The 19,575-nt window shown below is 37.2% G+C and overlaps 1 protein-coding gene across 2 annotated transcripts; it reads right to left on the reverse strand.

Moving 5' to 3' along the window:
* Positions 1-787: 787 nt before the first annotated feature.
* On the reverse strand, positions 788-17,350 carry LOC140146693 (kelch-like protein 38). Of its 2 annotated transcripts, none has more exons than XM_072168565.1 (6): positions 17,226-17,350; positions 8,642-9,360; positions 7,399-7,662; positions 6,120-6,408; positions 3,856-3,959; positions 788-1,588 (listed from the first exon to the last, which is right to left on the reverse strand). In XM_072168565.1, exons 2-6 carry the CDS (start codon positions 9,278-9,280, stop codon positions 1,031-1,033), a joined length of 1,854 nt encoding a protein of 617 aa, XP_072024666.1. In that variant the 5' UTR covers positions 9,281-9,360; positions 17,226-17,350; the 3' UTR covers positions 788-1,030. The 2 variants fall into 2 exon arrangements, with proteins under 2 accessions (XP_072024666.1, XP_072024667.1); XM_072168566.1 differs by having other exon boundaries at positions 8,642-9,347; positions 17,226-17,338.
* Between the last annotated feature and the right edge of the window lie 2,225 nt (positions 17,351-19,575).

A 19,575-nucleotide genomic window follows, 5' to 3' on the forward strand; every position in this document is an offset into this window, starting at 1 on the left:
CACCGTTTAACGGTGAAACATGATTGAATCCCTTTCAACAACGAAAAGAAGCTAAAGATTCCGCTAAAAATTGTATAATTCACGATTATTTTAGGAGGAAATGTCAGTTAATCATTGTCACTAAGTCTTACAAGAACTTCGATGATTTCTCTGTTAATATCAGCAATAAAACTACAGAATAAAACGGCAAAGTTTAGCCGCTACCTGAAAAATACTGAATTCAACTTGTAAGCTTGCATACGCACAAAGGTTCCAGGCATGACGAATTTTACTCGCTCTCGCGTAATGCGTAGTCTCGCTCGCGTTCGTGTATACGCTACAGTAAAAGTGTGGATTCATCACGGTTTAACAACGGTTGGCTCCTGTGCAAAGGTATAGGAGGAGTTGTTGAAACACCAATTAATTTTGGTTACTAGAAGTTGAATATCGGTCTTAAAAATGTTCTTTCAATTAACCTGAAGCGCTCAAAAATTTTGACTTTCATCGCTTGGAGGGGCGCAGAATCAATGCTGAATTGGTCAATTTGGCGCCCCCCCTAAGGGTGGCGCCTGGGGCATGTTGCCCCCCTCTGTCCCCCGTAGTTACGCCTCTGGATTTAAGTACTCGTTTTGTACCTTGTTTTGCTACTTGTATTGCCAGGATAACAAAAGCTAATCCACCATTGTTCACGGGAGCTTTAAAATGAGGTGTCCAATACCAGGTACTTCCTTTTTACACTCAGTACTGTGCTTGTAAATCGCATTGCCCTTTGGGGAAAACCCCGTAATAACAGGGTTTTGGGGTCACTAAGGGGGTCACTGTCACTAAGGGCGCATTCTCACTATGCCTGTTTGATACCAGGACGTGGACTCGATCCTACATCGAGTCCACTTCCAAGCATAGTGAGAATGCGAAATAAGTGGTTTCGATCCTACATCCAGGATGTAGCATCGAGTTTTGATTTCTAAAATCTCTGCGCATTATTACATAATAACAGTGTAATAATAATAATGTAACATTGTTTGACATGGCAAACATTGAGTTATGGAATTTATAGCCAGACAGACTTGTCGACCATGAAGGTAGTTGTGAGACTTGGTGGATAACACGCCCTATCAAGACTGGTCAAGCCTCCATACTGTTCAGCTATCTCTTCAAGTTGATCACTACTAGCAACTCCAATCTTGTGGAAGAGTTTGTTGATGGTCACAAACAGCTCACCATTGATCATGAAACCACGATTCTTGAGAAATTTTGGAAGATCCTGGTCCATCAGTGCGGTCTGGTCCTGTGGCTCGCCGACTGAAGCGCTACCATCTATACAGTCAATGGCAAGCTCGTGAACATTGACTTTATGCCACACACACTGTTCATTGGTGCACTTGCAGCCTGGGCCGACAACTCGGTAACACTTCCCATCATGCTCCACTAAACCACATACACTGGATGCCACAGGGTGCCGGACAGTTGTGAGAGTTGACCATGAATTCGTTGCTGGATTATACATCTGTAGAAGGTAAGCACTGCTCCTGCCGACATCTTGTGCAGATGTAGCGTAGATAACAATCACGCCATTGTGTGCAATACAGGATGATGGGCTCAGCTTCAGCTGTCAAAGAAATTTTAAAAAAATAACTTGCATTATATAGATAATACACAGGGCGAGTCAAATAAAGTGTATGGTGCAATTAAGAATCCATCTTTATTTTAGAACATTTATAAATGGTATACTATGATCCCGGGGGTCACTCCCATTGTGGCCTTTTTGAAAAGCACCCTAAACAAGGATTTTTAAAACCCTTGGCTAAAACAATACCCTAAACAGGTGTTTTCACACCTTAAACAGGGATTTTATTCCTTGCATCACATTTCATACCCTAAATTTCATTTCTGCGTATTAGCAATTGCAATTTTGCTACCCTTTTTTCCAATATTTCATGTTTTTGACACCCTAAACGCGTTACGCGCGTATCGTGCTTACCCACAAAAAGCTACCCTTTTTACGCGTTTTCATTATCGCGGATGGTGTACAGGCCACAATGGGAGTGACACCCCCGGGACTATGATCAGCTCTTAATAGGCAGGAATTATTCGGTTTTGGTTACTGCGAGAGTCGATACAGTTCCAACTTACGCAAGCGTAAATTCACAAAAGCACGCGTCATTCACACAATACACAACGCGCAGTTTGCGTAGTTGCTGCGCCCAGTTGTGTGTACGCGCGCCATTCTATATCAATCCACGATGTGATGAGTCCTGCTGATTACGAGCTGATTAGAGTATAAATCGATAAGTGACCTTGTGTGATACCCAATTTTAATGCATGTATGTGCTTTAATTAGCATCATGTTAGGGATGAAATCAAAACTCGATAGCCAATTCAGTTTCCATTGTTCTAAACAATTCTGTCGTTTCCGTCCAGTGTCAATTGTTCTAAGGGGTGGTGCAATAATTATGTGTACCCCCGGGGGGGTGAATTCTCAAAATGGTCTGCCAAAAATCGCTTGCCCCCCCCTTTGGCTGTGCCAAAAAATGTCAAAAACCTTTGCCCCCCCCCTTTTGATGTGCCAAAAAATCTTTGCCCCCCCCTTACACATGCAAGATTTTTGGGAACCCGAATTTAAAACCTTAAATTGTCTTATCATATGATGCGAGCGCAGCGAGCAGGAAATTTTGCATATTTGAACGTGTTCCTAACGTTTTCCTACGCCTTTTTAGGGCATAATATAGAAACGGTACCCAAAATATCTTTGCCAAAAATTGCCTGCCAAAAAATCTTTGCCCCCCCTATAATTCACCACCCCGGGGTACACATATAAATTATTGCACCACCCCTAAACAATAGAAGCTGAACGGAATTCAAACCGGCGGACAACCGCCGATCGAGTTTTGATTTCATCCCTTAGATTTTTACTTCCTTTATTGTTTTTGACAATGTGATAATCATATACATATTATGCGTATTAGCTGATCGTCGGGAGCATCACATATTGATCTATCTTGAATTTTTGACTTTTCTGAGAAAATTGGTATTATAGTTTTTATAAGGAGCTCTTCCAATTCCACAAATTACAGACATCAATTTTTTCTAAATAATTAGTTATAAAATGTTAAATTTGAAATATTTCTGATTTTTACAAAATATGTATTTCACATACTGATCTATCTTGAAAAACATGCATTTCTAGAAAATCGCAATTGAAAATCTTTGTATTAAGTTTACCTTTCTATAATTTAATTGGACTATGAATTTTCATGAAAGTGATTCTAAATTAAAGCATATACTTTACATATTTACTTAAAGGAGTGTTTCGTGATCCTAGCATCCTCTTTTTATGACATTTTTCAGTACATATCCACGAAAAAAGCCTATTCCCTAAATTTCAGTTGATTCCGATTTTATGCTTTGCGAGTTATGCATGATTATGTGTATTACACTGCTCCATAGACAATGCGTTGTAATTTCGTTCTGGTGCACCAGAACGAAATTCAAATTTCACGATATCTTTGCAAAACGAATTAATCTGCAAGAAATATTTTGTGCATAAACATTATGTAGCCAGAGGTTTCCAGTGATATAAAAATCTCAACTTTTTTTTTTTTGAGAAAAGTGGGGGGATGAGGCTGTGGATCACGAAATGCCCCTTTAAGTAGAATCTTGAATTATATTTACGTATGCAATATTGCTTAAAACTACACTTGAATTGTAGTTCTGTATGTGAAATAATTAATTTCCTGATATCGTAAGTGCATTTCATACTGGTCGAGATAGACCAGTATACCATTCTGGAAATCAAGATAGCCCCCAAGAAGCCAAGATAGCCCCCCCCCTACATACACATCACCTCCAAAGTTAGAGTGCCCCCGGTACACTTACATTAGAGGTAGGTAGAATTGGTAGTTTCTTCCATCTGTTGGTCCTGATACTGAACACCTCACAGTCATTATTATTAGATGTACCACCAATGGCATAAACACTGCCTATAGGGAAACAATAAAATGCATTTTAAAGTGATTTGATTTGTCCATGAATTTTCAACCCATCATCAAATGAGTAATTTGAAACAAATAAAAATTCCTTTAAAAGGAATAGGGTGGGCAAATGAAAAATTGTCAAGAGAAATGAAAGAATGAGTAAGTCAAGTTCACAATTAAAAACAGGGAAATATGACACAACATCGATTTCCAATAGGGGATAACACAAACGTATAAACAAAGTTAAAAGAGTTTTTAACTTTATACGCTTTTATACGCTTGTTATTCTACCATTGGAGGTTGTGTCATATTTTCCCTGATTTTAATCTGATCTATTGCTTATCCTTTCTTCTCTGCTGGTCAGTTGGAACATATTTTCCCTGTTTTTATATTAACCCTTCACATCATAACACAAGACGTTTTATGTTAACATTTTATATAAAACATGGTTATAAAACTTTTGTAGATAGGCCTAATAGTTATTTAAAACATTTTCGTAATCATCATACCTAGAGGTTTTTTTTATCATCAGATAGAAAGACTTCTGCTCATCTTCTCTGGTGAGACAACAGGGCTGGGGTATCTTTCCATCAGAGTTTAAAAATCTGTCATATCAATTTCCTCAATATGTTGTATTGCAACTTATGAGGGGAAATGTTTGATTTTACAATATTTCGATATTATTTTTAACTTTGTAACTTTATTATGATTAACATAACTGTATTTCAAAGCGTCAAACTATATCATTATTTTGTCCCAACAAAAATAATCCAGGGAATAAAATATTCATTCATATGTTTATTTATTTTATTCAACCTGGGCCATTTCTACTGGTGCACATGCATTCTAATAATTTGTCTATAATACCTTATACAAGCATCAGCCAGCACTATTTGTCACAAGATTTGAAAAGTAAATAGCCTACATGTATGTACACACTGAACACAATGCACATACAAGCTGTATTTAATTACATGCCGAAGCTGTCAGTATAAAATGATATATATGACCTTCACGATGCTATTAATTTAGCCCAAAGATTAGGAAAACTAGCAAAACTGGTGAACTGGTACTGTTCAAATAAAACATCTGCAAATCTTGCTGCAATTTCCAAATAGTATTTCTATTACTTAAATAATTATTTTTGTTATTTCTTTTAATACAAACACATTACTGCCTATGACGACTTTATCGTATTACTTACATATCAAAATCAAGTAATAATTACAAACCTCGCCGTAAACTATCACCTCTGTGGGTGTTTGGGATATAACCGGCACAAATATTTTCTCAACACTGCGGCATGTGAAGAAGTAGGTCAATAGTCAGAGAATACAGGGTGGGTGCGGCACGCCGCACCCACCCAAAAAAAAAAGCACAGTTGTTTAAGTCAGTTGACTGTTTGCATCAGAATATTTAATCATGACTTTAAAATTATGATGCATCTTTTTGCATTCTACAGTTTTGAACCAATTCCAAACTAACTGTATAAAAATGCTGTGCTGGCTTGTAGTACCACATATGCACAGGTCTAGATATTACAATCCTGCAATTGGAGAATTGTGGGGGCTTTATATGGGTTCTAGGAGGGCGCAAACATGGACTTTCAGCACTTGTGACAAAACATCTAAAGTTCAAATATCAGAAAAATCTAGTTTTGAGAAAAAACCTCTTTTCTAGGGTAAATCTCTTTTATTTTCTTTATATTTTTCACAAATTAAAAGAGCTACTACATGTATAGATTTTAATACATTAATATCAAAAAAGGTGTATTTTTGACCAAAAATTGGTTTTTTTAGCCCAAAAATGCCCAAAATAAAATTGATATTTTTGGAGCCTCTTATTTTCATAAACTTCAGGGTCATACAAATCTGTGTACTAAATTAGGCACTTTTGTCACTCGTGTAACAATTTTGACCCACAGGCACTATACTACCATACATGTATTTGTGACATGATCTGGTCCATGGGGCGGGGGAATAGACATCACAAAACTTCATAACTTTAAAACCAAGTATGCTAGACCTTTGGTGTTTTCTCTATATGACAGCATAATGTTTGTATAAAGTAATAGTTAGTGTAACTCAATTTTCAAAAATGCCTCCTTTGGCTCCCATGAACCAGATTGTATCACATTTTAAACCAAAACTTTTTTGTGAGTCTTACCCTTCATGTAAACAAGTATAGGTGCTACTCTTCTTTTCAACATTGGGGCTAGAGTCTTCCACTTGTTGTTGAGATAACTAAGCTTAAGAAACTGTGGAAGCTGTAGTGTACAACGTGAGAGGTTCCTTCCTCGTGCAACAAATAGGTTTCCTTCAGCATTGCAGCAACTGTCTGTAGTCATTCCATGGTCCTTCTCTGGTAGAGCTGGGAATTTCTTCAGTTTTACCCAGTCATGTTCTTGGTCATCATAGAATATGGTAGGCTGATAAGTACCAATGCACAGAACAGCCTACAGAAAACAAAAATATTTATAGTAGTAGTGGGTTAAAGAATAGTGATGCTTCAAATTACTAGAGAACCAGCTTCTTTAATGCACTATGATCTCCCAAGTATTACACCTTTTTCAGTCAAATTTATGAAGGGCCAAAAACATGATGCATTTTTAGGGTGTTTTTTACAACATGACAATCCAGTCTAAAGACTTGTACAGAGTCTAATTTCAATAAATGCATTCTAATTATTGGAAAAGACATGTTTCGTTTTATTTTGGCATGAACACAGTCTTTGAACTTTGTGACTGAATTGTCAGAAAACATGACAAAAATGCATGTTTTAGCTCTTTTTTCAAGAAATTAGTAAAATGGTGAACTGGTGAAAGTCTGTTCATTAGAAGACTGATGATCCCTCTCCCTATCAAAATTTAACCCCCTGGACACTACTGGTACAGCATACATAGCGTAAATTTACTTTTCAAGATTGATTCTATTCTGTGTTTAATGGGCTAATTAGTTTCCTGCTTTATGCAGGATTGAATATGGATTACCATAGTTCAACTGTCAATTATTAACCTCATTTTAATAAAAGTAAACTCAGTCCCAAGGTCAAATACCATGAAATCAAGAATTCCAAAATTTGATTTTGTTTTATGGGAATGTTATCTTTAAAAGCCTACATTATGTATAACTCAAAAACATTCCTGGCGACTTGTTCCGGGTTTGGTTGGAGCTGGTCATATTACAAACGTATAATCAGACCCTCCCCGTAACAAACAGACTTACATTTACAGTATGTCATTGAACTTATGGTTTGCTCCATATACTTTGTTTATCAGGGTTCGATTTAGAGGGTTTTACATGCACATACATGCATGTACATGTAACATTGGTTCTGTGCATGCAAAATTTTGTGATATTCAGCCCATATTCAAGGAAAAATTGCTGTGGTGTATGTAACTTGTATTTTCCAAATCGACCCCTGTTGTTCATCTTCATTCACTTACATTGACTGTTGTTCTTGTAGCAAATAAGCCAGGTTCTTTGGTGTGTAGAGGTGGGTCATTGGGTTTTTTGCAGTCCAACATCTTCCAAACCTTTTCTATCAACACCTCGCATTCTGGGACAGAGTATAATGGTGATTTTGTTACCTCCCTGGAGAGATGACCTATTGGTACCAGCCCTAGTCTTATTTTACTGAAGAGAGATGGTGCCAACTTTTTGCGACTTCTCCAGTCATGTTTTAACCAAGCCAATGTTGCATCAAATACCTGTATTTATCGGAACAAATAGAAATTGAACAACTAAACAATGATAGAAGTGCAAAAGTACAACAAACATGACAAAGTGGTTTTCCTCCCTCATGATCTGCAGTCCAGCCCTCGAATTAACCCATTTTTTAACGAAAAATGCCATGGGTGCCCATCCCCACTGCCGTAATGCCCTCAAAATATGTCCTTTACCCAAGGCAGTCACTTGCTGTGCCCTCTAATGAAGTTGCCGTCGGTGCCCCAGCCCTGCCCCTTCATTATAGAATTATCTAGCAGGCATGAGACTGCACTTTCCTAAAAAAACCTGAAAAAACTGAAAATGCGCGTGAAATTGGGCAAAAAGTACCAAAAACAGGCTGAAATTAAATAAAGTTGCGGAAATTTTGACTATAAAAAAAACTGAATTCAGTTTTTAAACTGAAAATTCTCATGCCTGATCTAGCTATGTTTGTGTGTGTTTTCTTCACTTTTGAGAAATTGCCTTGGTGCCCTTCTCAAATTTTCAACAGTTGCCATGATGCCCTCTTGAAATATTACAAACTGCTGTGTTGCCTTGCCTTTTCAGTGAAAATCCAAGGCAATTATCAACTTGCCCTAAAAAAGTTGCCGTGCCCCTTCAGCTCCTTAATTCGAGGGCTGATCTGCACGACCCAATGACAGACCCTGCAGCCCAGTCGTGCACAGTGAATGCCTATATCTTGTGTTGAGGACCCAAGTTTGGTTACAAACTTGCAATATATGATTTGAACTGTTCATATGAGGCCAAATATTAACCAAAAGTCCTGCATAATTGTTGATGGAGGACAGACACCCCGACTGACGGATGGACACACAACTTGTGATTCCATTTAGGGTCTTTTCTTTTGGATGACCAAAAACCACCCCCGTAATTTAATTTTTGAGGCTTATTTCAATGGCATTTTCAGGAGAAATCGCCCTTTGCCCCGTCTATTTTGAGCCCTGATCTGATGATATATACCTCTTTTTCATCTGTCAAGTCAGGTCTTTCCAACATCTCCTCCATGAGTTCAGCAGTCATGCCTGCGACAAACTCTTCAGACACCTTGAAATTCTTAGCTAAATAGTCTTTACAATTTTTCTTGAGATCATGGAGACGAAACAGATTGGCTCTGGTGAGAACCTCCAATGTCATCTTGATATCAAGTCTTTGAGCATCAAATTTATCCTCCACGAAACAAACGCAACGATCCATTGCATAGTCAAACTGAATATAATGCGCCATATCCATGATACTTAAAACGGTATCCTTAGTAACATGTAATAAACCTGAGTACGCAAAATCTAACAGAACCTTGAATGTGTCTGGTTCGCCGTCAGATATAGTTGCCTCAGAGTGTTCGCTCTCTTTAAACCCTGATGTGAACATGGCCTGGAAATATTTGCTGGTAGCTGCTAGGACAATCTTATGGGCATGGAAGGTTGTGTCCTGAACTTTGATGGCAACATCACATAGAGTCTTCTTCTTTTTGCAACTCATGCATTCCTTGGAAGGCACTGAAGAGTTGTTGAAGGACGACTTTGTTATCTTGTTGGTCGAAAATTTCATCTGGTATCCAGGAAGGTACTGGTGTACCCTCCCAGACAGGGTCTTCTTCATCAGATGATGATGACGATGATGATGATGATGATGATGAACTGCTGTCCATCTTTAGCTAACTAGCTCACTGTATTAGCTCACTGTATAAAAATAGAAAAAGGAACATACGAGGGCCGGTAAATAATTTTGTAGAACAAGGTAGTTATAGTAGCAGCCTATAGCAGGGTGCCCATAAGTCGATTTTTGATAAATAAAAATATGTTATTAAAGCAATAATGTGTGATTTGCATAAAGAATAGATTCTATTTACATGTTTGTCTTCACTGATCACATTTTCCCCTTTTAATTTCGAGCCATGAACAAATAAGGTTACTATAACAAAGAAAATTGCGATTTCATTCCAGCGCCTACAATGCGTGTACTACGCTCGCCGATCGTATTACATTGTATATGTAATACTGCACGGAGCATCTCGCTCGACGTGTGTACACATAAGCTGACATCCACGTGACATGTTTATAGCAAGCATTCGATCAGTGAACTCTGAATAAAACCGGGTCTCCCCAGTTTTAATATAAAAAGTTAAATTTTACTGTTATTAAAGCACTTCAGGCTTAGTATTTTACATGGTATTTTTGTACATGGACATTATAATTATGCAAAAAGTAGAAATCCAAGTAAAATTGAGCCTGGCGTCACTGTGAAGCAAATCACACATTATGGCTTTAATCATGATGAACCCATTCAGTTGAACTCGAAATTATGTTTATCACTATATCGAGTGTCTCTAGAAATTAATTTTTTACTCTAACTTCGTAAACCAGCAAGGTATTGGGATGGATTATGTACCATTGTTTTGGTACCGGTATTTATGTCTAGTAGTAGGTAATGTGACCAATTTTACTCCAAGCTAGTTTAATTTGTTGTAAATGTGCTGCATTCTGTGTCATGGGTTCTAGGCTTTTCCTATACGTTACTGTAGGGCCTACCGGTACCATGCATTTATGCTCCGAAATGTTCTGAATGTCATATTTCTTGAATAAGTTACCCTACTTCTGTAAAAGTCAGTGTTGTTAATTTACCGGTAAATTAAATATGGCGGTAAATTACCGGTAAATTACGGTAAATTACGGGTAAAAAATGGTAAAATAAGTAAATTAAGTAATTTATAAAAAAGAGTTAAAATGAACGATAAAAATTCAATTCTTTTCATATAGAGCTACATAGATACTGGAACACAGTCCTGTTTAGTTGAATATATATACCTTTCCAGATGAAAATTAGCTTCATGAATAAAGCTGAAGTTGTAAGAAGTAAAACAAAAGTCATGTTAACTCATGTACATGTAGTATTTACGTACATTTTTAGAAAGTGTTTCAATGTTTTCTCTAATGACAATACATGGATACAGAGCCTGTCTAGCCACTCGGCACTGGACTATAGGCCTACCACCTGAAAACTACATTCAGTATTTATACAATCACATGCATGTTTTCATCATTTTCGTGGTAGAACATTGATACTAGGAATTTCAATTGAATGAACACAGCTTTCAAAAGCTTGTATTCGATCCAACGCCGACCGTATTTCGCGTATTTCAAACTGCAATGCGAACCCACACAATACTAAACCAATCCTGAGTTACGGACACACAGTTGCACACGCTGGCGTACATCACATTGTGTACGCAAACAAATTGTCACACTGTCGCTATGTCAGGCTGTGTTCATTCTTGAATTGAAATTTCCACTCATGATTGATGGTACCGGTAATAATGAACCTAGTCCTTCATATTTGGATCTGGTTAAAAGTAAACTTGTCAAATGTTATACTTCCATGATGATAACTTCAACTTATGTAGAATGATGATGTTTTGCCCAAAATACACAGGGAACACTTAAATGGTAAAACAGAGACAACAAGCATTTATATTCTGAATGATGTGAAATCAAAATCTTTGGTCACATGTTCACTCATAGTCATATTTGTGACCAAAAATATGGGATAGGCCTACATGTATTTTACCTTGAGTTGTACAGTTCCTTAAAATGTTTATAAAATATAGAAGCTTGTGATATAGTCAAGCCATGATCAACCCCTCAAAATTTGGAAGCACCATCGAGGGGGCTTGGGAGGGGGTGCTGCTTTCAGTGCTTTCATAATTTTATTAGCCAGGTTTAAATTATAAGATTTAATATGTGAAAGTTTTGAGGTGTTATTGTTTTATTTCATGTGTACATGTATAGTGTAAATGCAATAAATGTACTTGCAAGTCTTGAACATGCTGATCAGCTGAATGCATGCAGTGCACAGTATATTGAACACTATATAGTACAATAGTATGGGCAGTTATAGGTAGCAGGGGTCTACAAAATCATTATTTGTACGACTTTTGAACACCCTGTATCTCAGGCAACATAACTCATCATTTGGCTCAAAATATGCTAAGGTGTCATATTATAGCCATATATTTTGACATCTTTTTTTTAAAATAATAATTATAGAAATGGAATATTTGCTAGTTTAGTGGCAAGTTTAGGTAGTAAAGACATAGCATATACACAATTTAAGTAAAATCCTTTCACTCTAATTTATAAATAATAATAAAAAAAAAAAAATAGCTGTAAAAATGCCTATTTTTACACTTTTATTTGTAACATGCCAAGAGACGCCTTTTTTCAACAGCTTTTAATTTTTATATGGATCCTTATAGAAATTCATGTGACCTGTTTCCCAAAATGGTGCAGTAAACCAATCAAAAAAACAGAAAGAGGCATTATGAATTATAAGTTAACAGATCAAAAAAAGGATTTAAAAGTTTGCCTTGCGTATGTTACTATTGTCTGTCAAACTTTTGATTGATTTTGAAGTCCCTCAGTTTTTATAAACAAAGACTTGAAGCATAAACTAAAGGGTAAATCTATTGTAAATAACTTCATTTCTCCATATTATAATCAATTTGTAAGTGGCTGCCATCTTTTTTGAACATATAACAATTTTAAAATTTTTCTTGAAATGTCTGTCAAATAGTAACATACGCAAGACGGTGCTGTAATTCCTGCTAAACTAGGGTGATACAGCTAATTATGCTACATGACATAGCATTTAGCTCCACCTAGCTTTGTGGCACTATCACTTTGTGAGGAGCTTTTTTGATGACACAATCCATTGTTAAGTGTTGTCTGTCAAACATTTGTACGCAAGTAACATACGCAAGATTTGTATGTGTCTGTCAAAAGTAACATACATAATACGCTTAAAAAATTAAAAATCACTTGATGTTCACATTATGATGATAGTTTAGAGTTTATAAAAGTGTTTTAAAACATGTGATTTATAAACTGCATGTGATCTTTATTCAATTTCCCATCTTGAACTACTGTTTTTGCCAAATTATTATTCTGTATGTTACATTTGACAGACATCTTATGTATGTTATGGCTTGACAGACACACATATTTTATTTATAACAATTTATCCTCCTTATTGTAATATTTGGACACATTTTTTTCCACAATCAATTGCTGTAGGTCCTACACCTAAATAACCACAAAATACCTTATGTAATACTTTATAAATTTTTATTTGATTGCAGAAAATCATCAAAATTGTGTCTGTCAAATATAACGTACGCAAGGGCTACAAAAATTAAATTTGTGAAGTAAATGGTCTATAACTTATCTTTCTTTTAGTGTATTATGAACGATATATGTGCATACTATAATTTAAACCTGGTTGGAGACCAAAAGAAAAGAGCTGGAAAAATAATTGTGTGTTACACTTTTATGACACCTTAGCTTATTTTGAGCCATTTACAAGTTTGCTTTTTACAAGTCTACAATGTTATTAGCACATCTAAAAAGGTTTTAACAGACCAGGTGTTTATGTTAAGTAAATAAGAGAGAGACAAAATTGTATACTTTTTGAACCAAAATTTAACTTTTCCACCCTATATGACATTTGTGGCACCCTGTATTGACCAAATATTTGTATGTGTGTATTGTCAGAGCTATTCGAAAAGCAGAAGGGGGAACCATCCCCGGTTCTGATATCTGCACTCAATCCTCGGTTTCAGGGTAAGTTGGCGAGAGTACGACTGGCATTGCTGGTGGACAGTAGTTGCAGCTGCCGACTCAAATCAACTCAACGCAACGCAACGCAACGCAATGAGTAGGCTACTACTACTAGCATGTATATCTGTCTGGTTAGCAGGTACGAATAATTCCGCCTGAATTGAGACATCGGAGCAGGTCAAACACAGAGGACTAGCCTACATCCCGTATCCTACTATCACTCAAACAAGCAAATCTCTTCACGAATTCACTCACCTTGCGATCCTACATCATCAGTTGAAACAAACATCTAAGTTTCCAAAAACAACTTTGTCATTCCTCAAAACTACAAGTAACTTCATTAATAAAAAATTGAAATCCTACTATTACCCGTTATTGAAAATTTTGTTCGATTTATGTCAACCAAAAGAACGAGTCGAGTTCAGTTGACCAAAATGGTATCTCCTGCCTCCTGGTCACCTCAGATATGACGTCAGTATCACAATCGGTGGATTGGATTGGTTGAAATCAACGCCACGTTTTTGACCTTACAGGGGTCAGAGATATGCATGTATGAAAACAGCGTTGCGGATATAGTATCATCACCGGGACTGAGAAATGCGACATTTTCGATGTACCGGGGAATTTCAGACACGGAGACTCATGCGGAGATTTCTACAAATTCGTCCCAAAAGGTAACCAAAGCAAAGGGTTGGGGATCGCATTTTTAACTATCACTAAATGTTTCGAATTGAGGTCGGCTAAAAAGTAGACCGTTTCCGGGACTGTAATTGGTGTAGATGTCACATTTTGAACAGTGAGCGATAAGTGACCAATTTCACATTCAGCACAAGTATCCTTACTCAGGGTATAGGCCTACCTGTCATGTTGCTCGAGAACTCTAGCTTCGAATTTGCACACGATAGTTACGCATTCGATGCTAGAGTACTTTACTATGGTTTTTCAGTCGGACAGCGGTGCAATTTTTTACACCGGAGGTTATTTATTCTGTTAATGTTGAAATTTGAATGAAAGTTATTTCGATGAATCAACTGTATCTTTTGAGCAAGATTTATGTATTTTGGACAGTCTAAAATTTTGCTGAAGTGTAATTTTAGCAACATTTTTGATGCAATCGCCTGTCGTGATCGGCTGTGTTTACTTCTGACCTTCCATTGCTTTACACGGTGTCATGCTTCAGCGAATCCGACTAGATTTTGAATGCAAAGGTCTCTAGCCTAGAATGTGAAGCTATCGGTGAGCAAATTCTTGGCTAGAGTTCTCGAGCAACTGTCATGATCTTAGAATACTAGCAGTGTCACGGACATGCTTCATGATCTGAAATGGGACACTCTTAAAGACAGAAGGGAAAAGGCTCGCCTCATAACTATATACAAAGAAACTCACAAGTTCACACCATCTAACATCAGTCATCACCTGACCAAGAACACTACAGCCAGACGCACTACTCGTCAAACTCATGAACGTAACTATAACGTCATACGCCCCAACAAAGACTGCTATAAATTCTCACTTTATCCACGGACAATACCAAAATGGAACTCACTGCCACTTGTTCGAGCATATGTACTCTAATGCAAATCTTTGATTTGCGTTAGAGATGGCAAGTAGGGGAGATTGGGGTTAGTTGAAACATTTTTCACAAAATCGTCTTTTTAACGCAAAACCGATTACTTTCAAGAAACACTAACCATATTAGTATAAACATATACATACCAGCTACAAATACAGCCTTAAACTTTATTGGACCTGCTTATGATTATTCATATAATCCAATTTGAAAATTTGAAAAAAAGTGTTTCAACTAACCCCACCCCTGGGGTAAGTTGAAACATAGAGTGGGGTTAGTTGAAACACTGCTTGTAAAAATTTCAAAATAATTATTATTGTGTTGTTAGGGTTATACTTCCCTTGAAGGCACCCTTTAACATACAATCAGTGTGAAAAAATGAATAAATAAATATGTGGGAGTCTTGGGTCAATACTTTGGACACAAGGTGACGAGTGTCACCATGGACCAAAATATGAGAAGCCTAAAATATTATAAAATGTACTTTCTGTGTGCACTTTTTGCTTGTATTATTGCTTTTTAACCATATTAAAGCAATATTGAAGAAATGGAAAACATGTTACAAATTTTTAAAAAGTCAAATTTTTAACCATGTATTTTTCTATGCGATTTTCACGTGTCAACTAACCCCACCTCAAAAGTTTCAACTAACCCCGATGCCTATTTTCACATTTCAAAGTTCATTACACAAAATAAGAAATACAATAAAACTTTTATTTAACATTATTCTGGGACTTATTACTAGTGCTTATGATACTCAAAAAATAATCCCTGAATCTTCAAACAACATGGTGATAACGCATCTTTTCTGAGGGGTATAAAAATTAGTCAGTAAGTCAAAAAACAGATATTCCTTTCCCAAGCCAACACTGGTGGGGCATCAGTGCTGTTCCTAATTTGGTGGATGACCCTTACTAATACCTATTACTAGGTGCCAGTATTTTACCAAATTAATTTTTTTTTTCATTTAAAAATACAATGTTTCAACTTACCCCGCGTTCCAACTAACCCCAATCTCCCCTATGCCAGGCTTTTGCATAGTCCGATGCATAAAATTGTACCGAGACGTAAACATGCTTCATAGTTCACAAACACACTTCATAAGCGTGTCATTATAAGCTTTATTCTATTGCATGTATTGAGCCGTACCTTTTTACATTTTCGATACTTACGATCCTGAAAATTGGAAGCAATTATAAGCTGATTTTTGCTGGCTGCACAGCTGACGAAAAGATGGCAGAAATTTAGCCTCACCATGTGGGAGCAATTGGCGCAGGCAAATGTTCATGAATAATGACTGGAAGGTCATAGGCTAACAGCTTCTATAGATGAGAGTATATTATTATCACGTGAGCTTACTTGACATAACCTGACCTTAGACTGCTGCCCTCAGTCGTCAACCTGACAACGCTCATTGATGACCATTCCATTTGAAAATGGGTGAATATGGCTATGATGAGGATGTGACGTCAGTATAAACAATTGTTGAAGTACCCTTTCACGTTGGTTTCTGCTTTAAGTTGGACTTGTAATTGTTTGTCAAATATGGAATCGATACATCCAGGCACTCTATGACAGTGTGTTTCATCTGAAGTAGCGATAAGCCGATGGGCGTCAACTTCTAATAAAATGGATATGGCTGGCGCCGCCCTATTTCTCTTAATGGACTAATCCATTGCCACTCTCTCGCATAAGATGACCTCTTCCCATTCTAATGACCTTTTACTTCGTGAAATAAGGCGATCACCTGAGAATATTGGAGCAATTTTTCCAGAAATAGTGATGAAATATCTACCTAAATGCACCTGAAATGGCACATAGAACTGAGAATTACTTCAACAACACGCATAGTAACAAATTGGTAGGTAAAGATATGTACAAGGAGGTATTTAGGGGGATATTTCAGAATTGCCTATTGTTATTACAATGATATTACGTAACGGTAAGCTTACGTAATTTGTTTACCGACCGATATTCAGGGCGAAGGGACACTAGCCACGAATGCGAGGGCATCCGTGAGCAAATTTGTGGCTAGTGTTTCTCGAGCAAACTGCCACCTACCACCAAAATAGCTCCTGATGTGGCCTCTTTCAAGAACTTGATCGGCGGTAAGGAAATTGAAATCGAGAAGAAAATTTAATAAGTTATCAGCGAATCGATGCATGATCTGTACGCTGATAGCCACACCAGGCGTTTTGTGCAGTAGCAGACAAGACAAGACAAGACATGACTAGCATGTATGCATGATGTATGATCATGTAGATCAATCTATGGCATGCCAATTACTCGTCATAAATTCCCTCATTCCAGGGAAACAAGGCAGTTTCGATAAAATCATTTAGTTGTTGAGGCTATTTCTTACCGGAGATTGACAGTTGAGCCCTGTAAACTGCAGAAAAAACGGGGTTTTTTGCCTAAATTTGACGATCAGTCTCAGAAATTCGTCAATCGAAAAATATTGCACTTACCGCGCTATTCGAAGCACGTCACCCCAAGGGCGGCCTCTGTGGATCTTGAAGTTTTGTATATTCTCGAGAATCCTTGTTTGTACTTGAGGGCTCGCTTTATTCGATATAAAACTTTTGATTGGATGAGGCCTGAGGCAGGCTGTGCAGGGGCGGCTCTTCCATTGGGACTAATGGGGCAGAGCCCCACCCAGATTTTCAAAGTATTATGTGATTTTTATTAATCTTAAATACTTCTTATTTAAATTGCATAAATCTAAAAATATCCCTTATTATTGTAGTGGATATTCTATGTTTATCAGTGTAATTCATATGCTTTCATTTCTGCTGGGGATTTTTATATTTATATCAAGTGTGTACCAAATAATAAACTGGCAACTCCAATGTGGAGCTTATCTGAGATAGCTCCAACAGACCTTATTATCTTCATTGAAAAAGGGCATTGTCATCTGTACACCCTTCCATAAGAAACCATATGACCCCAAAGTTTATCAGTGGGTCTAACCTGTAATAGCTCCTAACCTAGCCTCCATAGCCTCTAACAAAGCCTGAAGTGTCATACCATTCAAACAATAATTTCCAATTGCCAAGTGAGTTTTCTCAAGAGACTAGATACTTTATCATCTACTCAAAGTTATGGCATTTGTGGTTAAGGTCAATAGGGTGCAGGGTATCAACTTTGTCCTTGTTTATAGGTGCATGATTCAGGGTGGCCTACATTGAACAAGTAAAATATGAAGAGTTTTAGTGAGGAATTATATAGGCTCAATTTGTATTCATCAGAAATTTACACCCTGTAGGCCATTTGGTATAATGGACCAAAACAGGTCAAGGTTTCAGTTTCTGAGAAACATAGTGATTTGACTTGCTGTATATAGGCCTATCGGATATTCAGTTTAGTTTCATCTAGTTTATGTATGCGGTTGTGTCATCTTGCTGATGATGAGTAGTTTAACTTTAAGGTAAGATTTTTGTAGAAATTCAAATTCTCCTTGATTCATCCTAACCTATTTTATTTTCAGCCTATAGTATATAGCCTACAGAGGATTCTGAGAAAATGATGATGATTTGCAAATGGAGTTTTCTTGTCTTTTTCCAAAATATGTTCAGCAAATGTTTTGAAAATGAGATTCAAAACATCAAAACTATTGTCAAGGAAAGTTATCATTTTATTTTCATGTCGATCATCATGTTTCACTAGATCACTATTCATGTTTTTATACTTTTTTATACTTGTCACATATGGATCAAATTAGGTAAAATTTTGCACCAAATCGCTTCATTTTGGTGTGTAATTTTAAATTTTTTCCAAATTCTGAGGGGGGCACATCCCCCCTCAGACACCCCCCTGCTCGCACAAGTGCGAGGGTCGGCGCTTTGCGCCGATTAGCCCCAACAAGAAAAACACCCACCAGCCGCCACTGGGGCTGTGCAATAATTATGAGCCCCCGGAGTAAAATTTTCAAATGTCTCGCCAAAAATCGCTTGCCCCCCCCCCCTTTCGACCTGCCAAAAATCGCTTGACCCCCCTCTCGGCCCGCCAAAAAATCTTTGCCCCCCCCCCTTGAACATTCAAAATTTTTGGGATCCCAATTTGCAAACCTTAAGGGCGCACACCACCAATACCGCGTCCCATTGAAACACACGTGAAAACACACCTTTTCCGTGCGCGATTTTAGGCCTTTTCGGCAACAAATTGACTATAAAATACTACCAATCGATTGCAAATCGATGAAAATTTAATATATGTTTCAATGTACGGGTAGTCTTGTGATTAATTTTCGAGATATGGGCGCTTAAACAGCACCATGACCATTTTCGACCCCTGCTATACCCTGAAAACCCGTTTCTGGCCATTTTTCAATCCGCGGGCCTACTTTATTCAAAAATTGTGTTTTGCACCTTTTGGGGCGATCCAAGTTCATGTATAGGTCTCAATGTTTTATTTAAGCTATAACATGCTTCTTCTTTTCCTTACAAGTCCACAGAAAGACCCAAAGTACCTCTAAAAAGATTTCGATTTTACCGGAACTCATCCACATTACATCGCTCGCGGAGTGATTTGGTGGTGTGCGCCCTTATAAAAGACATAGTTTCAAAATCGGTTCTTTTTTTCATAGATTTAGAAACTTTCTTAACTTTTGAGTTGAATCCTCAAGTTTTATTACTCTAGGACATATAGATTTAGAAAAATGACATTTGTAGGCATGCGTCCAATACAGAAAATATACAGTTTTTGTGATTTTG

Source organism: Amphiura filiformis, chromosome 2 (genome assembly GCF_039555335.1).
Source record: "Amphiura filiformis chromosome 2, Afil_fr2py, whole genome shotgun sequence".
NCBI classification, from domain to species: Eukaryota; Metazoa; Echinodermata; class Ophiuroidea; order Amphilepidida; family Amphiuridae; genus Amphiura; species Amphiura filiformis.

What these genes read in the sequence shown, in the direction of transcription:
- LOC140146693 (XM_072168565.1), bottom strand. Translation starts at nt 9,280, where the DNA reads ATGAAGAAGACCCTGTCTGGGAGGGTACACCAGTACCTTCCTGGATAC. An exon ending in CTACAAGAACAACAGTCAAT is followed by an intron (nt 6,409 to 7,398) that starts GTAAGTGAATGA and finishes TGTTTTCTGTAG; the next exon opens with GCTGTTCTGTGCATTGGTAC. An exon ending in CAATTCTACCTACCTCTAAT is followed by an intron (nt 1,589 to 3,855) that starts GTAAGTGTACCG and finishes TTTCTTTGACAG; the next exon opens with CTGAAGCTGAGCCCATCATC.